Raw genomic sequence first — 17,308 nt, forward strand, 5'->3', positions numbered from 1 at the left:
GCACAGTAGATCGAAGAACCTTTGCTTTTATTTGTTGGGTGTGTCACAAGCTTAACCGGCCATCCGTGATGTGTATGAACCCAGATGCCTAAAAAGTTGGCATGCACAATGGATAAGCTGCGGGAGGTGCAAGCTTAGGTTACAATAGCGTGTTCAATGCATTTATCAGATTTTGAATATGGCTCACAATGTCCACATCAGCCTTTTCTTTTTCTTGTATCCTGGTGAAAGCAGACTTGATCCAACTAATGACGTCTTTCTCTTTTCTGGCCAACCTTAGTGTTTCTGTGCAAGGACCAGGACCGAGAACCTTACCTGTGATATTTTTGACATGCAGAACAGATGAACAAAGTTTGTCATGGATTAACAAAATTGCAACACATTTAGCCTTATTTATCAAATGTAAACAAATGCAGTTACCAACCCAAAGAGCTCCCAAAAATTACTTCAGCTTCCTGGACTTTATTCTACAATAAGCCTGTTCTTGAGTCTTCAAGTTGCTGCCAACACACTAGAATATAAAAGAGGAAGAACTCACCAAGGAGCTGCTCAAAATGCATACTCACTGTTCGTGTACTTCTCAAATAAATACATGTGAAAAAAAAACAATGTTCTACCTTTTTATATTACTTTCGCTAGAAAAATGTAAAAAAATAAAGTAAAGCAGTTATGTTTAATACATGGCATTAGCGTTTTATCAAAAGCCCCCGGACACAGTGTGATTTCACCAAACCACTTTAAGAAGCATAGCACACAATATTTGTTTTACAGTTATGGACGTGCAAACTAAAAGAAAAAATAAGTGTTTAGGTAGTGCAGGTGTTTATTTGCTCTGTTTGTCATATGCAAACTAAATGCATTTTCCAGCCCAAGGACCCCACAGGTACTACTTCAACTTCCCGGCTTTATTCCCCAAAAAATGCTTGTACCTAAGTTTTCAAGATGCTCCCCACACCAAAAAGGCTTTCAGACTTTAACCATCTTGTAAAATGCCCAATGAGTCCTTTTGACACTCTTCCGTGGAGGCTGGGCAGAGATAAGCTGAGACAATATGGGAAGGTGTAACAGAAGAGACGGGAAAGCAGGAACCAATGGGTGTTATCATCCTGTAGGAGGCTGAGCTTTAGTGTCTCATCCTTATGAGTGTGGATACACCTTATGCCTGGATTTTTGCAATGAAGTTACAGCTATGATCCCCCCCAACCCCCAAAAAAGAGAGAGAGAGAGGGGCTCGGGTACACAAAATATTTACATATAACATCTTTTATTCAACGAGTGCCCGAAAAAAACTCAACACTTTAAGACAGAAACAGTCGCAACAATAAAGTTAGATTGGTTACATAATCTCCCCAAAGTCTATATAAGGTTCTTCTCTGAAGCTCTCTCGCACAGCCACGCACAAACACACACACACACAGAAAATAACATTGTTAACATTGTTGATTGCGTTATCTTTTGAGGCACATCTGCTTTCAGAAAGTAGCTCACAATACAAGTGGACAAAGAAGGAACACAACTCAGTCATTGTTCTCATGCTCCCTGGGTTTAGCACAGTGTCCACACACACACACACACACACACACACACACACACACACACACACATGCACACATTGCCTCAAAGCAAGGAAGGCAAGTGACATTAAGTGTATTCAATACACAAGGAGGCATGTTGAGGAAATCTGAGTCACAGTTTGGGAAGGCCCTTTTCCTCCAATGGAGTCGATGTCTCTTGAATAACAGTGAGTGCTATCTTTGCTTGCAGCTTCATTAACTGAAGGTGGGTAAACGACCCTTGAAATAACAAACTCACAACTCTGGAACTGAAAGTATTCCCACACCACATTCATCCATGTATAGTAAATACATAATGAAATGAATGACCTGAAATTAAAACGAGGATAACACGTTTTTAGCGCACACAGTACAAAACAAACAAAACTCTAAAAGCACGGAAAACATAATAATAAACGAGGAAACACTCACCAAGGAGTTGCTCAGAATGCATACTTGCTTCTCGTGTACCTCTCGAATAAATACATTTCAAAAAATAACTATGTTTTATCTTTTCATATTACTTTTGCTAGAAAAAATGTGAACATTTTAAAGCAGTTATGTTTAATATATGGCATTAGTTTTTATCAGAAGCCCCTGGACACTATGGGATTTCACCCATCCTCTTGAGGAAGCACAGCACACAATAATTTCCATTTCACAGCCGAGGACTTGCAACGTGAAAGAAAAAAAAGTTTCCCCAGATAATGCAGACAGATATGATGCAAATCCTTCAACAACTCACTCTATTTTTTTCTTTTTTTGAAGAAAACATCTCCATGAGCGTGGATCACAATGAGCTCTGAGGATGGAAATGTAGCAGAGAAATATTGCATATCAAAACTGCCACTGAGGTGAGATAGGGCGTCTTGCTCTTTTTTAACGGCCCGTATTGCTGCTAGTGCGTTAATGCTGAGGATGGAGTGGTGGGAACACTGTTTGGAAAAAAAATACAAGACTTTGAGAACAGATTTGGGAATCTAAGAGAACGGTAAGCAAACAAGTGCATAAAAGTACTGGTTCTTGGAAAAAGTGTAAATATTCTTCGAAATTATTAGGAAAAAATGTCATATCTCGGCAAAAAAAAAAAAGGCATTAAAAGTGGCAATACTAATATTGATAATATAATAATAATAATGATTATAATAATTTTACATATATAGTTTTTTTTTATTTTTAAATTTTGAATATTAATTTGCACTAATTTGAGAAAAATACAAGATTAGCATAAAGCTATGCCATTTATAAGGGGTTAAAAACCACTAGGGAAATAATTTTTAGAGAAAGTGTAAGGAATTTCCATGGTTTTTGAACTCCAATGTTCTGAATAAAGTAGCAGAAAAAAGTTTCACCCTCAGTAAGCTACTCGTAAAAAAACACAAATGTCAAATGATGCATATGCAAGTGAACTAATAAACAAAAGCTATCACTTCTTTTAAATCAGTATATCATTTCCTTCTAACCTGGCTCAGTTCACAGCCATGCCTAAAGTCTGTAAATATGGAGATTCTGGGTTTAAATCCACGAATCCTTTTTCTGATATTTTAGGCTGTAGTCACACAGATTTAGAGACCAGCCAGCCCCTAGCAGCCATCAAAAAATGAATATTCTCTGACCAGCTGTAAAGTGGTTGCTGGGGTTTTCTGCCAGTAGCTAGGTGAAATTGGCTGCAAACAGGCAATCTCCTTGCCTTAGGTTGCTAGCGAGTTGCAGCCGTCTCATACAGTTTGTAATGAAGATGCTTTGAAGCAGAATGTTTTCTTCTCATTAAGTGTTTGGTGAGTGTTTAGAGACAAGCTTGGGTCGTCCACAGGCAACACTGCAATCTGTTAGCCTCCGAAATAATCAAGAAGGTCTGTGGCCAGATCTCACTTGGCAACATCCAGCAACCTCCGGCAACCACTCGCCAACCGGTTGCGGAACACACATTTTTCCCTAGTGACCTGTGGTTGGCAGGGGGTTGACTACTTTAATTAAAAGTACTATCATTCAAATATATAGCAAATAATTATTATTAAAAATTATTTAATCATTTTTTAAAATATAACTATTTCTATATACAAAATTTTTAATAAACTAAATTTAATATGATAATTATATATGTTTGGAATTATCCATTAATTTTTTTTTTTTTTTGCCAAAGTAGCCTTTTTTCCCCAATAACTATGTTATTGTAATTAAAACTTTATTCTCATAACAACAAAACTTTATTCTCAAAATCTTATATTGATTTTCTGTCAGTTGTGACCCTTTGCAGTCTCTCTGATAGTCCTCAACTTCAAGAGAAAAAAACCCAAATTAAACTAAACATTCAGTCATCCCAACCAAAAAATCTTCCTGTCATCTGGTAGAACTTCATGTTGAAGGGTCTGTAGAAGTCTCGTAGTCTCTGCACCACCTCAGGGTCAATGTTTGGATGGGTTCGCCCTTTGGTTTTTCCAAGGCAGTGGGGCTTGCTGCTGCCTTCTGCTTTCTTCAGGCACGGGAATCCCTTGGTCTGGTTGAAATAAAAATGTTTGTCTGTGATGATCCTCTTGAGCCCGAGAAAGTCTTGCACACGGCCCAGCTCTCCAGCTGGGTCGCTGATCAAACGCTCGCCGCTCACAAACAGGATCTGCTCCATGGGGAAGTACTGCAGCCAGTTGTCCAGGTGCTTGGCGTAGATGCCAATCTGGATGGCGCTCCATGATGTGTCAATGAGCCCTGTAGTCCTATTTTTAAAGGTGAGGCTCTCAAACGAGGGAATGTCAGGCTTCTTAGACAGCGTCTGTGTGTAGTCGGAGATAGCTCTAGTGACAGGATCCCTCACTACGACGATCAGCTTGGTGTTCCGGGACATGGCGGAGATTCGAGCAGGAGCTTCCCTGGTCACAAAGTAGCTGGGGGTTTTCTCCATTGTGATTTGGCCCTCCAGGGTCTTGGGCATCAGCTCTCTGAGAAGAGAAAATAGTGAGAGAGAAAAAAGGAAGTGAAATATTTATTTGACCTGCACTCTTCACCGAAACCTACTAAGCAACTGTTGTAGTTACACAACCACTCTTACAACAATAAACATTAAAACTGGATGAACTCCAGCTATGTCATCAAAAACATTGAATCCAATCAATCAAGAATAACACTGGTAACAGTTTGCCTGCAGAAGTTTATTTATTTGATTTCTCTCATGCGTGACCAAATGTTGATTGGCAGGTTTGCCGCAGCTCCGCTTTCAGGAACGCCTGTGGATGTAAAGAGATGTGGTGTGGTTGTAAAAGAGGGGGCTCTCCCTTGGGTGCATTTGAAAGGGGGTATTCCTCACTCTTGTCCAGAGCAAAAAAGAGAGAATGTCAATCTCTATACCTCTACTATGGTAATGCCAGTTATAAAATATTAATACTCAATGCCCTCGCAGTATGATCACCTTCTTACCATTCTTTTTCAACTGATGAAAAAAAAGTATCCAAAAAATCCATTCAAGTGGATAGCGAGACTTCTTTCCTCCTCACAAGCTTCACATACGGTTCAACATTATGTTTATTTCAAACATAATTTGGGAAATTCCTCATATAAATGGTTCCACTTGAGCAATCTGAACACAATGCACAGCCACATACTGATCCAAAATGAAATGAAATCCCGGTGATGAAGTTCAGCTAGAGCAATCCCTGAGATTATAATATTTGGTTGTAGTTATAAATTGCATCCTTTCACCTTTTTCTTTCACATCCCTCTACCTCCACTCTCCTGCCCAGCCGGCTTCAGGACAGCGACCTTAAGCAAAAGTGGGTAAAAGCAGCCCATGAATGATTAACGTGCCCTCCCTCTACCATTTAGAGTCTCTGCAGAATACAGCTTTAAAATTCACCAAAGTACAGAATGCAAGCGTCAATTATTCATCTGCTTGGCTGCTGCTGCGTAAAGCGAGGACTGGCACCGACTAAGTGGCCCGGCCTGTTCCCAAGGTAGATGAAGTTTCCCACCTGTGACAGAAGACCATCATAGAGGGTGGTCCTCAGAAATTTCTGGAGAGTGCTCGACACCTGAATCTGTTGCGTGTAATACCATGTAGTAAAATGCATAGTAACATATACAATCAAAGTGCAGCTTCTGCCTGACAGTAGGCACGTTTTAATTTCTGATGTGACAGGCACCGTTTTTCATCCTTGCTAAGACACTGGTATACAATCATGCTCCGTTTAGCATGCACAGTATGAAATAAGACAGAGGGCACGTTTGCTGAGACGGAGCACTAAACAAACAGAGTGCATTTCCAAAAGACACTAGCCGAGATGAACGTGATGGCTGGTTTTGCTCGGGGCTGTTTGCAATTACTCTTCATAATGACAAATACAAGCTCTTTCTGATCTAATGCTCTAACTGGTGGGTTGACAACGAACAGATAACAGGTGCAGACATTAAAGAACTGTCTGATCTGTCGCTGTTACGGCCTGAAGATTCAGATTTAGATTAATCTGCCATCTGCACAGGTAGAGGAAAGTGCAGGGAAATTGGAATAAATGTGTGCACGCTCAAACTTTTTGAATATATTTTTTATAATATGCAGCAATAGTTGTAAAAGAAAACATACTATAAGCATAATGAAAACAGTAGACTAGGTAAAGCTTGACTCTGAGAGCCCCACAATGACAAACACAGGAGAGTGATATGTGTAGTTTAGCGGGATAAGGTTTTGTCAACAACATCGAGACATCAACCTTTGCTGTTTGTTTCATTAATCACAAATTATGTCTCGACTCCATCTGCTGAATGTACTGTTTTTGTGAGTGAAGCTGCTGCAGAGTCAGGATCACCGAAGTGAGAGAACAAGAATGGCATTGTCAGTTTTCTTTATGGTTGTTTCAGGTTTTAAAACAGCTGCTGGCTGATCTCAGTGTGTGAGGTGAAATGGATCTAAGAGCTACAAGTCAATACCTTCAGGCCAATGTCAAAACACATCCAGTATCCTGAGTGAATCCCCTCTTTGAGGGATGATTCACGAGGTCAGCACAGTGGGGACAAGCAGGATGTGGTCGATAAGAGCAACAGCGTCAACACAGGTGCACCAATGTCTCGACATCTTCCTGCAACACTGACCGTCAGCTGACCTCCGGAGTCCTCTCAGTAACTGCGACCTCTCCTACAGCTGTGTAAAGAGGATCCCGGACAAGGCTCCTTTCCTGTCGCATTAGCTCTGCCCCATCGCACCGAGAGTCCAGAGCGAGGCAGTATTATAGTACTTTGAAACAAAATCAATGCCATCAGGGATTGCAAAGGCTGCAGAGCTGACAAGTCACTGATGGAGAACATTGAGACTATTTATTGATAAAAGGGGACTTCCAGACGCTGGCATGCAGGTAGACACTCAGAATGTCTTCCTGCCTACATTGGGAACATGCTGATTTGGGAACTGCCAACCTTCTGAAGCAGTCCTCACAGGTTCCCGACGCAAAAGAGAACATTACTGTGTTATGAAAAAGAAATGAGTCTGTACTAAAGGAAGCATCCATATTTCATGGTGTGCGTTGAGCTGGTCCTGTGGTCGATGCGCTAACAGCAGTGGCGTGGTGCTGCGAGGCCACTCGAAACAGTGGGGGGAATTTTCAGAGACAGGGAGGGATGTGGTATGGTGTAATGTAGATTACATGAAGACAGCCATGTTTGGAAGTTAAAATAGAGACGTCATAAAGTAGTATTCAGAGTGATATAAATTTTATAGTTACCTGAAAAAAAACAATACTGATCAAACAGCATATTTGTTTCCGTTTGAAAAATTAAATTTAAACATTTATTCCAGGATTTCCCAAATTTAGCTTTGGCTAACTTACACAGCTCCACCATTTACTCTAAGCAAAGGATTTTATTTATCATGGGATCTTGTTCATGTGCCTCTCGGTGCTCTTTCCAACTCTGAGTGCCGACCAACTGAATGCAACTGTGGTTACAAGTGGCTGAAATTAATTACTTTTAAAGAGTGGCTGAGCCCAGCCTCAGGTATAGTGTGACAAGTCTAAATATCCAGAGGGAGTCTGAAATCAAGCCATCACTTGTTACCTTCTTGCAACTTCTCCTGTGGGTCTAGTAGGCACAATTAGTAGGTCAGAGGCCCAGGCTAAACCCAGAACTCAGTTAAATGTTAATCATCTCATGGCTTTGTGGGCATTACTGAGGAGAAGGACGGTTGCCACTGTGACCCAACTCTGGATAAGCAGTAGGCCAGATTTGCATCTATATAAAATGATGCAGCAGAGCCAGTTTCTGTTACTTTGATTCCAACCAATTCTATATTAAGTATATATTCTATACTAAGTCTATATTACCCACAATGCAACTTGAGTAGATCAGGCGTGTTTTTGTGCTTGCAGAGATCGTTAAGAAAATCCACGCTCATCTGGTGTATCTTGGAGTGGTGTCACAGATTTTGTACTTGTGATGACCTCCAAAGCAAATCCTCAAAGCTGTCAAAGGTCTAACCAATAATGTGACTAATACACACCAAAGTTATATCAAGAGAAGAACTTTAATTCTCAACATTAAAATTTTACTTGGGGAAATAAATTTTTTTTACAGTAGGGGAACTGTAGTGGGACATTTCTTTCCATTCTAGAGAAGAAGCATGCAGCGCTTTCTAATGAAACTTTACTGGCAGTGGTAGGTGATGTAACAGATGACAAACCGTCCAAGTGCTTGAGATTTACTGCAGTTCCAGATTCTGCTTTGATGTCTTCATCACGCTGCTAAAAAACGACTCCCTAAGCATACTGACGCATGAAACGCAGGCAGTGGAATCGACTCGTGAAACAAGATGCAGACCCAAAATGAAATACGAAACGGAGCACACAAACCCAGGCTTCCCTTTAAATCAAATTCAATGCTTTGGCATACGTTTAAGTACGGAAGACAAAACAAGAAAAAATACAAAGGCCGACTACGATGTTTAGAAGATGACAAACAAACAGTTTGTAGACATGACAGAACATCACACAAGTTGTAAATGTACGTCATTCCTCTCATATGGAACTAACTAGCTGGAAAGAGAGGCCAGGATTCTTTCAGGAAACTCTATTCCCTATTAAAAAACCAAATCCAATGTACACAGTCACAGGCAGTACATCACTAAATGTGCCCTTTGTAAGCTTGTCTATAAAGCAACCACTTTGGAATAAAGGGCCTGATGCATCAATGCTTTCCCTTCCCTACTGAACAAATTACACTTGCAAACCGACTCAGCTCTGCCCTCATATCCAGGCTGTGACTCATGTCTCTTAAATAAATGGTGAAAAAACTCTAAATGTGTCATAAGGTCATATTTACTGTAAATCAGGTGCACACACAATATGACAGCACGGCATATGAATTAGCCAGGTGCAAATACTAACAAACTATCAGCTCCAAATGGGCCATTTCCTGGTGTTATCTTTGACCTTTTAGAAAGGGGTTTGAATGGGAGCCAAAGTCTATCAATAGACAGGAGTTGTAAAGAAATAAAGGCAAGTGGGAATGAGTACTGTCCACTTCTCTCCCAAAAGCCTCTGATTCATTTTTCCTCTTTCAGCAGGGAGCACTGGCAGGCATAAATACACTCTCACAGTGTTCCCCTGCCACTACCACCAGATAATAATCTTGTAATTGGCTCAATATTTCTGCTGTTTGCAGGCGACGCTAGGGCCAGTGCCGCTCTTGGTGGCTTGGACTCACCAGATATTTTCCAGGTCAGTAGATTCTAACGGAGGTCAGGGATAAAGAAGGAGGAGGAGGAAGAAGGGGGGTGATTTAGAGTAATGGCTGCTGTGCGGTGAGGGGAAGGCCCATTCCTTTGAGCCCAGAGCTTTTCTTCTCTGTCAACCTTGTGCAACAACACAGCCCTTTACCTGCCCTGCGGGCTGTAATCGCTGGCAAGGCTGCCAACATAAAGGCATCCGAGAGGAAACTCATGAGGCGGGATGCTGTTGTGCTAACAGCCTGTGCAAATTTCTCTAAGATCCCATAGAAAAAAACAATGAATGGCAAAATGATATGTTTTCTTTAAACTCCGATTCACCCCCCTTAGTATCAATGAAATGTTTAATGGTAGTAGTGTGAAGCAAAATGTTTCAGACTTTATAAGTGGTGGCTAATCAAGAACTGTATATAAAGGATGGGAGTAGCCACATGACATCATATCTTAAATTAATTTATATTTTATTCATATAGCACCAGGTCTGTACAGTGTTAAAGAACCAGTGTTTTACGGAGCCATAAGCAAACATTTTGGTTTAAGAGGATGGAGTTTAAGTCAAGTTTAGCTATCCTAAATTTGACATTAACTAGCTCAGTTGATACCTGCTGGCATACACATGAAACAATATTAGAATGTCATTCACTTAAAAAAGGTGCAGACTTGTTCATGCCAACGTATAAACATGTTTACTTATATTCTAAATTTGAGAATTTTAAACTTAAGCTCTATCATAACTGGTAGTAAACGTGGTTCTGAAGCCAGCCTCCAGTGGCTATTCGAGGAAATAACAGTTTTAGAATTTCTGCATTTGCCCTAATTTTTCAGCTCTAGAAGGTTTGGTGTAAGAAATACAACTACTTATCATGGAGAGATTACAGGTGTTATCCTCCCAGCAAGTCCCAGTCAGGATTATTGTCCTTTTAAATCCCAGGTCCTGAAGGATCTACCTGATCCTTTTTTTCCCCTCTATTGGATTTAGAATAATCCCATATAATGTCACTTTTGCCTGCATACCTGCACTTACAGTTTTAAGACCTCACTTTCCTTCACCATGGCAACACAGGACGAGTGTTAGTAAGGGGTCAGGTGTTAACTTTTGTGTACGTGTGTATTTCTGCTTTTGTGTTTCTCATAGACCAGGGGTGTCCAACTCCAGGGCTCAAGGGCCGGTGTCCTGCAGGTTTTAGATGTGTCCTTGATCCAACACAGCTGATTTAAATGGCTAAATTACCTCCTCAACGTTTCTTGAAGTTCTTCAGAGGCCTGGTAATGAACTAATCATTTGATTCAGGTGTGTTGACCCAGGGTGATGTCTAAAAGCTGCAGGACACCGGCCCTTGAGGCCTGGAGTTACCCACCCCTGTCATAGACAAACACAGTAAATCATTAAATGATTTAAATTTTTGTTTGTCCTTCTGAGTTCATGCTATAGTGTGCATCCCCTCAACATAAAGACAGTTTCCTAATTTAAATTAAAAAAAACTATTTTTCATCATTTCTAACCTTCTTTTGTGTTTTTTTTTTATTGCAGTCACAAATATCCTTGAATAAATCTCTTGATCAAAATACATTTATATAATGAAGCTGGTTACATTGATTTCAACTAAAAAAAAGTGGGGAAAAAACATAATTGGGATTATGATTTGTAAAAGCACAGACTACATCAAAATTATCCACCAAAATTGTCTTAGAACTAAAGAGCTACACCAAAGTGATCCATGGGAACCGTAAGACGTAGGAAGTAATTCTGAGAGACATACAATTTCCAGATAAGAGCTTTGTCTATTCTTGGAAAAACAAATGGGAGGACATAGTCAACTACTCTCTGCTGGGAAATGACAAGGTTTTGATAAAGAGTAAGTCGGAAAGGAAAGAAACTCTGCAGGACACTGGGGACGCAAAAGATAACAGCATCATGGTGGAAAGAAGAAAAGTTTAAATGAATTAAGTAAAATGGCAACTTTTAAAAAATAGGAAATGTACTGTCTGCTTAAAAATTAGTAGATGAAAGGGATATGAACAGATTTCACGTAGTGGCTCTGTTGGGGAGAAGAAAGCAGGAAATTAGGTTGAAATATAAAAATATTGGTTAATATCAAAGAGGTCTATAAAAAAATATTTGTTGTTAATAACTTCTCATTGAAAAAACTGAAGAATAAAACTTTCAGCCGCTCCTTAACGGAGATGGTGAGGGAAACGATAAAGCAAAGGAACATAAGATTCAGTCACACTGGCTATAAATAGACTGGTTAAAGCACTTGAACACATTTTTTTCTACTCTCATACATAAAATCTGAAAAAATATATGCTGGCCTATTTCCATTGCAATTCATATAATGTTAGGCTGAACTTGGAAAATTTTATACACATTTAAATATTAGAGGCCTCATAAATAATGCCTGTAAAGAAAAAATAAATCAGACCACTGCGAGTTGTTACTGAGTGGACCTGATTATAAATAGACTACGAGAATAATATTGTACCATGCACTGTAGTAAAACCTTTTCTTTTTTCATATAATCTTGTGTAAATAAATCTCTCTGCTGGACACTCGCCCTACTACTGAGCTGTGAGGTTTTCCTCCCTTTTTTTTTTTCTTTCCATACAACAACCACCATACGATTTAGTAAAAAATTTATAGGCTCAGCTTTGCAATATGTTCTTATAAATTTGTCAGCAGTATTTTTAACACAATCCTTCTCTTTTTTTTTGCTGGTGCTGAGTGTCCTCCAGTTTATTGCATATGGGGGAAAAAAATAAGCTTTATCCTTATGGCAACTAGCTTGTGAATTATTGAACCTTTCTAACTGCGTTTGGAAGAGTTACTGAGGGAGGCAAAGAGGTTGCAGGAGGCATTCAAGCCTCTGCTGATGTCTGAAAGGTTTCAGACATCAGCAGAGGCTTCAACATCCAGACTGCACATGAGCAGAGAGGAGGTGAGGTAAGGAAATGAATGAGCGTCAGGGTGATGAAGGACAGAAGATCACTCACTTTTCCTTTATTGACATATAAACTCATTTAGGTAGGATGGCTTATCCACATGCTGACTTATAATCTGTGTGCTAGTGTTTTATTCTTCTATACAGTAAGGTGAAAAAGAGAGGTTTGACAGGACTATATGCAGACCTGTAAAAAACTACATATATTGTTGCTGCTTCTATAGGAATTAAGAGGATAAATTGCAGCCAGGTGCTCGTAATCAAATGCACTTGATTAACTGATCCTCAGCATGTGTGAGCACCTATAAATGCAGAGGTTTGGGCAGTTTACTTATTCAGAGAACTCAGGTGTGTTAAAACAATGCTAAAATTTTAACAGGGCTGAACAACCTACCAAAGTCACTTGAAAGTCAGCTCATGCAATGCTTAGAAAAATTGCAACAAGACCAAGAGCTACATCTCAGATTCTACAGGCCGCAGTTACCATGACAATGCAATTAGAGAGAGTTAACAAGTATGGCCTTTTTAGGGGAAGGCTGACAGGAGAAAATCCTCCTCTCTAAGAAGAGCAAGGTAGCACAGCTTTGGTTTCCATCTGACCAAACCACAAGACTTGTTTTGTCTGTCTTTTGGACAAATGAGACCAATGTAGCGATATCTAAACATAATGCACAGCACTATGTTGTTCAAAAATTAAACAGCATATCAAAAAACACTTCACAAATAAATGTCAGTCATGGTGGTAGAGGAATGATTACTTGATGATGATTACTTGGTCTTGTTTTGCAGTCACACTCACACGCTTACATGAACTCCTGTATACCAAAGCACTTTAGAGTTAAATGTGAGGCCATCTGTGAGACAGCTTAAGCTGGGCTGAAACAGGGTAAAAGGCAGGACAATGATCCCAAGTACACTGATAACTCTACAACAGAATGGCTTAAAAAAGAGAAGAATCAACGTGTGGAAATGGCCCAGTCCAGACCTCAAACCCGCTGTGGCCGGACCTTAAAAGAGATCTGCATAAAAATTCCTGGAAACTCGATGAACTGGAGAAAGCCAAACACAAATGATTTCTTCAAGTTATTGTTGCCAATGTTTTGTTCAAGCTTTTGAATCATGAGATATACTTGATTTTTCTTTTTCAAATGTATATCTTTATATGCATATACTAATTGTTGAGCTATTACAATCTGAACCAAAGATAAGGTTGAATTAACTTCTCAAAAAAAATATTTCTGTTGTGCTGCTAGTCTAGGTTAAGCAAAAAGGTTAAACATTGTGATAAAATGAAAATAAAAATTAAAAACTTTTTTTTCTCACCCACTATTTGGTTACACTATATACAAATAGTGTAATTTCTCTCTATAATCTTATAACATTAAGACATTCTACTTCCCCTGGCATCTGACAGATGCGCATGTGTCCTGTGGTGACGTCATGTACTGGATAAAGGCCATTCTGAAATCGGTCTCATTTCCAATCATCACATATTTAAACACACCGGGTAAGTTAATGGTCAATGCTATGAAGGACTATATTTTAGTCCAACCACAACCTTTTTCCTAAACCTAAACAAGACGTTTTTGGTTTGTAAAATTAAAGTTTGCATCCGAAGCAGCTGGGTGATGTGGAACCAATTCTGACTATTGCTTTGAGAGCCTGGAAAAACCAACACAAACTGAGAGCAGCCAACAGACATGAGGCTTAATTTTGCATTTAGTGATTCATGTTCCATTAAACCAAATTGCTGGAGAACCTAACCATTAAATATAACCTAGGACGTATCTCTATATTGTACATAATGTCATCACATTGTATGTAGCTTTGAGTAGATTCCCCCACAGCACTTTTTTCATATTTCTCTGACCTACTTGTTTGAAGTTACATGGAGTTTAAAACAGAGCGTGTGGAGATGACACTTCAGTGGGATCGGCTTTGGCAAAAGCTCAGTTATTCTTCATTCTGCTAAGTCAGCTTTTAGGGACTCAGCAGCTAGTGGGAGATAAGACACCTAAACTTGGGTTTAATACCAAAGCTCATTTTCAAGGTATTGTGTTTTTGAATGTTCACTTATATGGGGAAGGTGGCTTCGTTAGGAAATTTCAAGTGGTCTTTCTATAGCCCTTCTTATCCCTTCTCCATGGTTCCTAATATCGAAATAATCTGGAGAAAGAAAAAGCAGAAAGAACTACTTGCGTCAAACAGAACTCATTTCAGTGAATATTTAAATTCTACATCTAAGCCTGATTTGAATACAAAAAAGCCCTGTGTCAAATGCATGAGAGCAAAATTAAATGTGAATTTGTTCAGAGCCAAATGGAAAGCTTTAAGGGGCCTACTCTGTGATAATTACCCATGACAAAAGGCTAGGGCTTTTGTCTTTGGAACCATTGCCATGGTGATTTTCAAGCTTCTGAAACATTCAATATAAACATTTGAGGATGCTGAATATGCCATAGACTGTCACTAAACAGAGCCGTTACAAGCCACATCTTTGCTGGCAGAGATCCCGCCTGCATGCCTCCATTCTGCTCTTGCAGAAAAAATTTGTTGAGATATTACGACACAGAAAAAAGACAAAGGCTTGTGATTTGAACATATAAAGGCTAAACTCTGATAACTACAGACCCTTCTATGAACACAATGACAAATACATGGGATTGGCAAAAAGACAATCCTTTCTTCTGTTTGCAAAGGCATAGATACAACAATGCTAAATTTCCTGAACATTTCTGGAGCTCGCTCAAAAATTTACATTTGTAAAAGGTTTTTAATTTGCAGCCTTCAATCCAGGAACGGCTCTATGAAGACATTTTCTCTTATTATTTTATCTGTTATACCTTATTCCTTTTGGGCATGGCCCTTTCTTCATCAAAAAAACAGCCTTGTAACGAGAGATGACAGTTTCATTATAGTTACCAGTGTAAGGAAACGTGACATTAAGATGTTTTGCATACAGGAACGCCACTTGGTCATCAAACTCTGATCATTGTGTAGTGTTTCCCAAAGCACTAGATTCTAGTTGTGACAGATGTAAAGGTGTGTTCAAGCGTCTGAGAAGACACACTGATGTGTTCTTAGATGAATTATTAAATAATACTATATAAGGAGGTTTTGTGCCAACATTTCAATGCTGAGCATTTTGTGACAAATTAAAAAACAGTAAAATATTCAGGCGCTTCCCCAGTGAGTCCTACAGACAGACTCCACCTTCATCCTTCTGGACTGCAGCTGGCAACAGTCATCCTTGTTCTGCTCTGCAGTCTTGGTGAGCTTGCATTTAAACTTGTTGAAAGCACTAGTTGGACTGACACTCCAGATTGCAGTGAACAAAATGCAGCCCAAAACAGACAGCAGGGCTTGAGACTGTCTTAAAATGAGGCTGAATTGATGCTGCAACTGGTCAGCCTTCTGGGAGGACCCCCATGCTAGAAAAAGCTAAGCAGAACATCAGTGACACAGTCAGGATTTAGCAGTTGTTGTCTGTTAAACAAAAAGTGTGGCTTTGACCACAATTTGGGTAAAGACCCATTACGTGATCCCTGCGAGTTTCACCAATACTTTTCCAATACTCTGAGGAGCAGCGCTACTTATTACTTCTGGATTGACAGACAGACTTTTTACGATGGCATGAGGTCACTGGCCCTTTAGCTAGATGTGCTTAAAAAAATAAAATTAAAATTAAAAAAAATTCTAAAATCAGTCACCAAATATGTTTTGGCAGCTGTTTATAGACCTGTGTAGCAGAGCCGAAATGGGATAAGACTAATATAGATACTGATATTTCTAAAATAAAAGGAAAAAAATGGGCTGACCAAGTTCTGAGTCTTCACTGAGATATGACAATCTTGTGTTACGCCTTCTCGTTGGCAGGCGGGGGTAACACAACAACTTCAATAGGTCAGTACAACTATTGTAGCAGAAGAGTTTTAATGGTTAATTTCTCAAAAAAAAAAAAGTCTCAAAGCCATACAACAATGTGGGGGAGAAAGGGAGCGTTTGGTTGTGCCGAAGAAAAAGACCAAACCAGAACCTAGCTGAGCTTTACTTTAAGAGAGAAACAAAAGAAACAAAGCCCTAATCCTCAACTCACAAAATAAGCTCAAACATTACATGGGTGGCACCAACCTACTTACCTAGTGTGTTTAACAGAAAACATCCTATGTGAGAAAATGTACAGGGTCCCCCGGACTTACCTAGTCGTCTTACTCCCAACACAAACTTTACACAAACAAATGAAATGCTCCGGGGCAGCTCAATGCATGTGGCAAACGATCCTTAGTGAGGAGGAGAGAACCGCCTCTAGCCACAGGTGAATTCCCTTTTATAAGGGTGTCCTCACCTTCAGTTTGATGGCTCTGTTATTCAATTTGTCTTCTCAGACTGCTGACTGGTAACCAAGCTTTCTAAATCTTTGATTGTGATGTGAAGCTGCTTGACTGACTTCTCCAGCTTCTATCTCCAACTGGCAAATCTGGAATTTAAGATCAAACTCTGCTTTACGCACTGGCTCCCTTTCCTGTGCTTCTAGCCGGAGGCGAGCTAGAGGAACCTTAAGTCTGGCATTACCACAAGATTCACTGAAGTCTGGCGACACAGGATCAAAATGAGTTAAATTAGGAGGCTCCTGAGGTTCCACCAAGACGTTTGGGGGAGTTGCCATAACAGCAACCCTTTCCTTTTTCAAAGATGAGTACCAAATGGCAGTCAGGCTACCTCTGGCGAGCACATGGAGGGCTGTGCAGCCCCTCCAAAGAAATGCCACCCCACACCATTACTGACTCACTGCCAAACAGGTCATGCTGGAGGATGTTGCAGCCAGCGGAACGTTCTCCACGGCGTCTCCAGACTGTCACGTCTGTCACATGTGCTCAGTGTGAACCTGCTTTCATCTGTGAAGAGCACAGGGCGCCATTGGCGAAGTTGCCAGTCTTGGTGTTCTCTGGCAAATGCCAAATGTCCTGCACAGTGTTGGGCCGTAAGCACAACTCCCACCTGTGGACCTCGTGCCCTCATGGAGTCTGTTTCTGACTGTTTGAGCAGACACGTGCACATTTGTGGCCTGCTGGAGGTTATTTTGCAGGGCTCTGGCAGTGTTCCTCCGGTTCCTCCTTGCA

General features: G+C 40.1%; 1 protein-coding gene across 1 annotated transcript in view; it reads right to left on the bottom strand.

Moving 5' to 3' along the window:
- Positions 1-2,052: 2,052 nt before the first annotated feature.
- Positions 2,053-17,308, bottom strand: part of LOC100710166 (heparan sulfate glucosamine 3-O-sulfotransferase 3A1) — a 36,616-nt gene continuing 21,360 nt past the window's right edge. The window contains exon 2 of the mRNA XM_003453386.5: positions 2,053-4,486. Coding sequence (XP_003453434.1) covers positions 3,865-4,486 — 622 coding nt within the window. The 3' untranslated portion in view covers positions 2,053-3,864. The remainder of the gene's footprint in view (positions 4,487-17,308) is intronic.

Source organism: Oreochromis niloticus, linkage group LG8 (assembly GCF_001858045.2).
Source record: "Oreochromis niloticus isolate F11D_XX linkage group LG8, O_niloticus_UMD_NMBU, whole genome shotgun sequence".
Lineage (NCBI taxonomy): Eukaryota > Metazoa > Chordata > Actinopteri > Cichliformes > Cichlidae > Oreochromis > Oreochromis niloticus.